The sequence below is a fragment of the Chelonoidis abingdonii genome, chromosome 8 (genome assembly GCF_003597395.2).
Source record: "Chelonoidis abingdonii isolate Lonesome George chromosome 8, CheloAbing_2.0, whole genome shotgun sequence".
In the NCBI taxonomy this organism is placed as follows: domain Eukaryota; kingdom Metazoa; phylum Chordata; order Testudines; family Testudinidae; genus Chelonoidis; species Chelonoidis abingdonii.
Genome location: NC_133776.1, coordinates 109,874 through 118,737, shown reverse-complemented (window position 1 = coordinate 118,737; position 8,864 = coordinate 109,874). Strand labels below are relative to the sequence as shown.

Here is an 8,864-nt window from a genome sequence, read left to right as displayed (position 1 = left end):
GACATATTGGACAAACTTACAATTAAAAACAAATGGTGCCAGAATTCTATTTATAACTATACAAAATAAGGCAAACAAAAATAAAGGGCAATCTTCTGGTTTGTGCATCACAGTTGGGCTTAGACATCTGGATGCCTAGATGGAAGTAGCAGTGCACATGCACAGAAGCAAAAACTTTGGCACCAAGGGAGCTTAAGTAGCTAGAGCTTTTGGCAGCAGTTTAGTGGGGGTTTTGTGAATCCCAGTGGGACCTGCTTCTGGCATTTAGGCGCCTAAAGTAGCAGGTAGCAGTTCTTTTGTGAATCAAGCCCACTGTGCCTGTGATAAGTGAGCGGTATATTGAGTGAAGGACATAACTGCATCAATGTGCACTTCCTGATCTCCATGTGGAAAAAGCTTGATAGGAATATATGCTCAAAACAAAACAAAAAACACTTTACACTTTACAAAACACTGAACACTTCATTTCACAATCTCACTCTACACCCATGCTCAACATGTTATTACACATCTGCCCCAGTAGGTGTTGCTTAAGCAATGACAGGTCATAATTTGCTCCAGTGTCTCAGGAATTTTGCATTTTCCTTTTCAAGGCTGAAGTTAATATAAACGGATGCAGTTTTTTCCTCTCCCTTTAGAATGAGATGTGTGCTGGCGGAACAAAGAGTAATTGTTATGCAGCGTGAGGGTCTTGATTTCCAACAAGGAGTGGTCTGAAGAGGAGCAGACTGACCACAATATACTATAAAAGCATTGATCGCTGGAATTCTGAAGGCTGGAGACGGAGCAGAGAACACGCAGACTTCATCATGAACTTTCAGGGCATATTATATCATCTCTGCTTCTTTCACACTGGTAAGTGCCTGCTAATCTTGAGGGAAGAGTTCACTGGGCCACTTGGTACCTCTAGGGTTGACTAGCCTCTGAGATGATACAGCACAAAGGGAATTAAAATAATTTCAGAATCACTTTATTTCTGAAGGAGGGAGGAATATGGTGGGAAAACAAGCAGCTGAGTTGGATCAAAATGATCTTTTTTTTCCCATCTCTCATTGGTATCAAATATTATACTTTGTCCACATTGAGTCTACTTCTGCTGATCCCACATTGTTTATTTTGTCTGGCTGTTTCAGATGGGACCTTGGTCCCATCTGCTCTCCGTGGACATTACAGCTCCCCATGATACATTTTTTTGTAGGTGTTTGCACTGTGAGACTTTGCTGTAATGTATTTTATGATTCCATTATGTGCCTTGGATTCCCTCTGTACTTTTCATTGCTACTCAGTGATTGCAGAAGCGTTAAAAAGCTGCTCGTGGGGCAGAGCAGGAAACATGAAGTGTTGTGTCATGTAAGTGTGTGGAGTAGAATGAATGTGTTGTTAAAAAACTGTCTAAAATAGACCTATATCAGTGGAGGGACCACAAAGACAATGGGAAACCCAAGGACTGAACAATTGATACATATTCATGGAAATTTCTGCCAGGTGGAATATGTGAACTCAGCATGGGTCTGCAAGTGTTGGACAATGGACTGAAAGGTATCAGGTGGCTGGGATTAGAGCTGGCTTTTGGGAGAGAGACAGCAGTTCTCAGGTGCTGTACAAACACACAACAAAAAGATAGTCCCTGCGCCAGAGAGTTTACAATCTAAGTATAAGACAAGAAACAGCAACAGATGGCTACAGACAAAAGGTAGAGTACAAAGAGACTAAATAGACAAAACAGATACAGGGTGCTGGAAAGAGTGGAACACACAGTGAACATAGGGTAGTGGCAAATGCCCCGTTAATTCCACAAGTTTGGTTTCTCCTTTGAAGGAGTGGGTGGGTTTACTTAGGAGGGGATCAGCTGAACAGGAGGGCAAGAGGAGAGGGGGCAGATGTGGAGTGAATTTGTGCTGAAGAAACTGGAGGGGAGGGGAGACGGAGAGGTAGGGTTGGAGCAAACAGCCAATGAGCACAGGGCAGAGAGAGAGAGAGAGAAATGTCAACAGTTTTTCCTGGAATGTCCAGGAGTCCAAAGGTGCATTGACTGTTCTTATGCCTCCTGGCTGGCTATCTCTAAAGCACTTTGAAATTCTACAGAAAGAAAGATGCTCTCTTTATGTGTAAAATGATCTTGTTTTAGTCCTCTTTGAGTTGGCGCCTGTTGAAAGTCCCACAGAATATCAGCAGCCCCAAACATTTTCCTGACACATGTGTAAGTGGCAGTATATTACTCCACTACTGCACAACACTAGTATTGTTTTGTTGCTGAAGGAGGTAATTGGCTGTTTACCTGTCTGATGGTGAGACTATACTAACATAGGATCTGGGAAAGTATTTCAGATGGAAGTTACTAGCCCCCAGCATCTCATAGTTAGTGTACCTCTGCGGAAGACCAGAAAACTGAGTAAACTTGGGTTCAGAGACTAGCTTGCTGTTTTAATGCATTCTTGGCCAGCTGTGGCAGAGAATTCAAACCACAAGTCATCTCTGTGTTGCTAGCCCCACCTCAAATGGGTTAACTCCCACTGGAAGACTAAAAGGCATCCTCTGTTACAAATAGGCACCTGGCCAGATGCTGGGAGAAAAGCTCCAGTTTGGCAAGAGAGAAACTTCAGTTAAGCCCCCGTAAGCAGAGTGAGGAAGAAAGAGGTGAATTCATGCTATTTCATTGCACATGCTAGAACAGGGATGGCCAACCCGTGGTTCTGGAGCCACATGCAACTCTTCAGAGATTACGTAGCCACTGATCCCGGGGTTGGAGCTATAGATGCTAACTTTCCAATGTGCTAGGGAGTGCTCACTGCTCAACCCCCTGCTCTGTCCCAAACCCTGCCCCCACTCCACCCCTTTCCCTGAGCCTGCCACGCCCTCACTTCTCCCTGCTCCCCCCATAGCCTCCTGCGCATATGAACCAGCTGATTGCTGAGGGTGGAGTATGTGCTGGTTGTTGGGGGCTGCCGGCAGAGGAGAGGAGCTGGTGGCCAGGGAGCGGATGTGGGGGGGCTGCTGACATATTACTGTGGCTCTTTGGCAATGTATATTGGTAAATTCTGGCTCCTTCTCAGGCTCAGGTTGGCCACTCCTGTGCTAGAAGAATGTGGAGCTGGGCAAGGGCCTTTTATCTTTCATCTCACAAATTAATGTGAATAAGAGGTGATCACACACCTTGCCCAATGGAGCCTTATCTTCACAGACCCTTGTATCAGACACAGGAACATAAGAGATTGGAGAATAGCATTTAGCTACATGTTCTGAGACACTTATGAAAAATTGAAAATGAAATAGTTTTGCACATAAGAGAAAAAGTGGAGCCTTTGACCTAAGTTCCCTCTAAGCTATGTGGCTGTGTGGCAGGCTATCAAGGGCTACGCAGGCAGGGAGAGGTGCCCCTCCCCTGGCCCAGCCCTGCTGGAGCTGCCACGGCCAGGGAGAGGCACCCCTCCTCCAGCCCAGCCCAGTCAGAGCTGCTGCAGCTAGGGAGAGGCGCCCCCTGCCCCAGCCTAGCCAGAGCTGCCATGTTTGGGGAGATGTGTCCCTCCCTCCAGCCCAGCCCAGTCCTGCTGGAGCTGCTGCAGCTGAGGAGAGGTGCTGTTCCCACAGCCCAGCCCAGCCCGGCTGGAGCTGCCGTCACAAGGGAGAGGTGCCTCTCCCCTGGCCCAGAGCTGCTGCAGAAAGAGAGGGCTGGGGAGAGTCCTCTCTCCCCGCCACAAGCCTGAGGCAGCCTGTACTCCAAGCCCCTCATCCCTGGCCCCACCAAGAGTCCTCACTCCAATCGCATGCCAACCCTCTGCCCCAGCTCTGAGCTCCCTCCCACACCCTGAACCTCTTGGCCCCACCCCTGCCACATATCACCTGCATATTAGTGTACATAACAAAATTCATTCTGTACGTGGATGTAAAAAATTAGAGGGAGCACTGCCTTTGACTATGGGATTCTACAAGCTTCCAAAAGGAAGGAAAAAATTATTGTTAACTGGTAAATGGATTAATAAAGAATACAGTGTGTATCCCTGTTCTCTCAAGGTCATCTGAGATTCCATGTACTGTCTGATCACCTAATGCAAATCCAAACTGTCCCGCCTTATGTTTTCTACTAAGGTTATGGCCACACGACGAAATTAGGTTGATTTTATAGAAGTCGATGTTTTAGAAATCGATTTTATACAGTCGATTGTGTGTGTCCCTACTAAGTGCATTAAGTCGGCAGAGTGCATCCACAGTACTGAGGCTAGCGTTGACTTTCAGAGTGTTGCACTGTGGATAGCTATCCCACAGTCCCCGCAGTCTCCACTGCCCACTGGAATTCTGGGTTGAGCTCCCAGTGCCTGATGGGGCAAAAACATTGTCGCGTGTGGTTTTGTGTACATGTCATAAGCCTCCCCCCTCCCACCCAGTGAAAGCAAGGGTAAACAATCGTTTCTTGCCTTTTTTCGTGGGTTACCCATGCAGATGACATACCACGGCAAGCATGGACCAGGCTCAGCTCACCGTCACCATATGTCTCCTGAGTGCTGTTGGAAGACGTGGTACTGCATTGCTACACAGCAGCAGCTCCTTGCCTTCGCGGCAGTAGACAGTGCAGTATGACTGCTAGCCGTCATCGTCGTCTCCATAGTGCTCCTGGCAGACCTTGGTGAGGTTGGTCAGGGGCACCTGGACGTAAATGGGAGTAACTTCAGGTCATTCTCTTCTTTAAATTTCATCTCATGGAGATTCAGTCCGGCCTGGACTATCATGAGCTGGAGGCTTCTGCCTCTGGCTGCTCTCCTAGCCGGCAGCATCGTGCGGTCACACCTACCCCACCCTACCCCTTGCTCCCATGGCTCATGAAGCCTGGACAGTAGTAAGGAGCAGTTCAACTATAGGCTGAGCAAGTGCAGAATGGTGGTAGAATGTGCCTTTGGACGTTTAAAAGCTCACTGGCGCTGTTTGCTGACTAGGGTGTTTGCGATTAGAAGAGCACAGCAAGGTACAGTGCACATCACAGAGGCTTTGAAAACCAGTTTCGTGACTGGCCAGGTTTCAGTGTGACAGTTGTGCGTGTTTCTCCTTGATGCAAACCCACCCCCTTTGTTGATTTTAATTCCCTATAAGCCACCCCTGTAAGCCGTATCATCAGTCGCCCCTCCCTCTATGAGAACAATGGCAGACAATTGTTTCATGCCTTTTTTCCGCGCAGACACCATACCACAGAAAGCATGCAGCCCGCTCAGCTCAGCCACCGCTGGTGTGTCCTGGGTGCTGCTGGCAGCAGATGGTGCAGTAGGACTGCAAACTGTCGTCACTGAATGACCTCTTCCACTGCCGCTCTGCTCTCCTGCTCTGGCGGCAGATGGTGCAGTGGGGCTGCAAACCATCGTTATTGAATGACCACATCTGCTTCCACTCTGCACTCCTGCAGACGCCATACCATGGCAAACATGGAGCCCACTCAGATCACCACGGCAGTTATGAGCCCTGTAAGCACCATGTGTATTATCCTGCAGTATATGCAGCACCAGAAACTTCAAAAGCAGATAAGGAGGCGATGACAGCATGATGACAAGAGTGATGAGGACATGGACACACACTTCTCTCAAAGCACGAGCGCTGGCAATTTGGACATCATGGTGGTAATGGGGCAGGTTCATGCCATGGAACGCCGATTCTGGGCAGAGGAAACAAGCCCAGACTGGTGGAACTGCATAGTGTTGCAGGTCTGGGATGATTCCCAGTGGCTGCAAAATTTTCGCATGCATAAGGGCACTTTCATGGAACTTTGTGACTTGCTTTCCCCTGCCCTGAAGTGCCAGAATACCAAGATGCGAGCAGCCCTCACAGTTGAGAAGTGAGTGGCAATAGCCCTCTGGAAGCTTGCAATGCCAGGCAGCTACTGGTCAGTCGGGAATCAACTTGAAGTGAGCAAATCTACTGTGGGGGCTGCTGTGATCCAAGTAGCCAACATGATCACTGACCTGCTGCTCTCAGGGGTAGTGACTCTGAAAATGTGCAGGTCATAGTGGATGGCTTTACTGCAATGGGATTCCCTAACTGTGGTGGGGCAATAGATGGAACCCATATCCCTATCTTGCGACTGGAGCACCAAGGCGGCCAGTACATAAATCGAAAGGGGTACTGTTCAATAGTGCTGCAAGCACTGGTGGATCACAAGGGACATTTCACCAACATCAACGTGGGATGGCCGGGAAAGGTACATGACGCTCGCATCTTTAGGAACTCCGGTCTGTGTGAACGGCTGCAGCAAGGGTCTTATTTCCGGACCAGAAAATAACGGTTGGGGATGTTGAAATGCCTATAGTTATCCTTGGGGACCCAGCCTATCCCTTAATGCCATGACTCATGAAGCCATACACAAGCAGCCTAGGCAGTGGTGAGGAGCTGTTCAAGTATAGGCTGAGCAAATGCAGAATGGTGGTAGCATGTGCATTTGGACATTTAAAAGTGCACTGGGACAGTTTACAGACTTGGTTAGACCTCAGTGAAACCAATATTCCCATCATTATTACTGCTTCCTGCATGCTCCACAATCTCTGTGAGAGTAAGGGGGAGATGTTTATGGCAGGATGGGAGGCTGAGGCAAATCGCCTGGCAGCTGATTACACGCAGCCAGACGCCAGCGTGGTTAGAAGAGCACAGCATGGCATTTTGCCTCTTATATTGAGGGCCTGCTGGTTTGGTGTGAGAAATCACACACGCAGGGCCAGCGGGCAACAGAAGTTGGCTTGCAGACAGACAATAGTAAGCCACAGTCTTTTGGCTTTGTTAACCTTCATAATATGTGGGAATGGTTTCAAACAGCAGCGCCCTCATTTCTCATACCAAGCACCCATTGGATTGGCCTTTTAAAATGGATTGGGCAGCAAACACCGGGACCATACGCTGCCATGCTTTGTTATGCAGTTATTCCAGACTATGTGTTACTGGCCTGGCGTGGTAAAGTGTGCTACCATGGAGGACGGACTAAGGCTGCCCTCCCCAGAAACCTTTTGCAAAGGCTTTGGGAGTACATCCAGGAGAGCTTCACTGAAATGTCCCTGGAGGATTTCCGCTCCATCCCCATCCACAACAGACTTTTCCAGTAGCTGTACTGGCCGCACATGCATCTCAAGTCTTCAGGGCAAATTAATCATTAAACATACTTTCTTTTAAACCATGTATTATATTTACAAAGGTACACTCACCAGAGGTCTCTTCTCCACCTTCAAGGTCCAGGAGCCTGGGTTGGGAGGGTACTGGCTCCAGGGTGATAAACAGTACCTGACTGTTGGGGAAAATGGTTTCTCCGCTTGCTTGCTGTGCGCTATCTTCAACCTCCTCCTCCTCCTCATCTTCCTTGTCCCCAAAATCCGCATCCCTGTTGCATGAGAATCCATTGATGGAGTAGTTGTAGGGGCAACCCCTAGAATGACATGCAGCACATCATAGAAGTGGCATGTCTGGGGCTCTGACCCATAGTGGCCTTTCGCCTTTCTGGTTCTTTGGTAGGCTTGCCTGAGCTCCTTAAGTTTCACGCGGCACTGTGGCAGTTCCCTGTTATAACCTCTGTCCTTCATGCCTTTGGAGAGTTTTTCAAATATTTGGGCTTTTTGTCTTTTGGAACGGAGTTCTGATAGCACGGATTCCTCTCCCCATACAGCGATCAGATCCAGTACCTCCCGTTCGGTCTGTGCTGGAGCTCTTTTGTGATTCTTGGACTCCATAGTCACCTCTGCTGAAGAGATCTGCATGGTCACCTCTGAGCACACCATGCTGGCCAAACTGCATCTGAGTTGAGAGTGCTGTCCAGAGCAGTCACAATGGAGCACTCTGGGATAGCTCCCATAGGCCAATACTGTCGAATTGCGTCAAGTGCCCCAAATTAGACCCAGCAAGGTCGATTTCAGCGCTAATCCCTTCGTTGGGGAGGAGTACAGAAATCGATTTTAAGAGCCCTTTAAGTTGACAAAAATGGTGCAGGGTTAAATCGATCTAATGCTGCTAAATTTGACCTAAACTCGTAGTGTAGATCAGGGCTAAGACTTCTGTTCATTCCTTCTGAAGCCCCTGGCATTGGCCACTGTTGGAAGACAGGCTACTGAGCTAGATGGTCCATTGGTCTGACCCAATATGGTCATTCTTATGGTCTCAGACCTCCTATAGCTTAGTGGCCTCATGAGAAGCTTGCTTCTCTCTTCAGTAATGCATGTTGGTCTAAAAATTGATTGAGAAATGTCAGGTTTCTGGGTCTTTTTTTCTAGTGACTTAGTAAAGTCACTATCATCAGTAAAGTTATTCCTGAGTTACAGTGGTGTAGGTAAAATCAAGCTCTCTGTTTTAGTGACCGGTGCAGTGCAAAGCTTATGGCATTAGTGAGGTTGTTTGATTTGCAGCACTCAGAGTTTTTCAAACTGGAAAATTTGTCATTGCCCCTGCCTGTTGAGTGCTGGTGGGATAGTCTCAACAAAGGCAGTAAAGTCTGATACAGGCTGTCAACTGTACAGCCACTGTGGATGAGTACAAGCTAAATTAGGTTTGGAGAGAGGCTAAAAGGGAGGAGACCTCAAATAGCAAGCGAATGAGAGCAAACTCTGACCCGGGTCCATAAAATGTCAAAATTGTAAAAGTGTGTATTGAATTTTTGTTTGTGAATAAGGCACACAGGCCAGCTACATGTACAAAACCTGGTTGTAGCTAGTGATTAGTTGATATGCTCATTTGCATGTACAGTTACCCAATTTACATATGCAAATATCTGTTTACCCAAACAACAGTGTTGCAGTTTTTGCAGGTACAGTTTAGATTGCCAGATCAGTTTCCTTCGTTGGTAACTGAAATCTATGTCTGACTTGTTCCCATATATTTGTTTGTATATCTCACTGAGTGACTGGGGTGAGGGC

General features: G+C 47.7%; 1 protein-coding gene across 1 annotated transcript in view; it reads left to right on the top strand.

The window, feature by feature from the left end:
• Positions 1-660: 660 nt before the first annotated feature.
• The window catches only part of MELTF (melanotransferrin), a 61,403-nt gene continuing 53,199 nt past the window's right edge, over positions 661-8,864 (top strand). Inside the window, exon 1 of the mRNA XM_032787494.1 lies at positions 661-855. Coding sequence (XP_032643385.1) covers positions 810-855 — 46 coding nt within the window. The 5' untranslated portion in view covers positions 661-809. The remainder of the gene's footprint in view (positions 856-8,864) is intronic.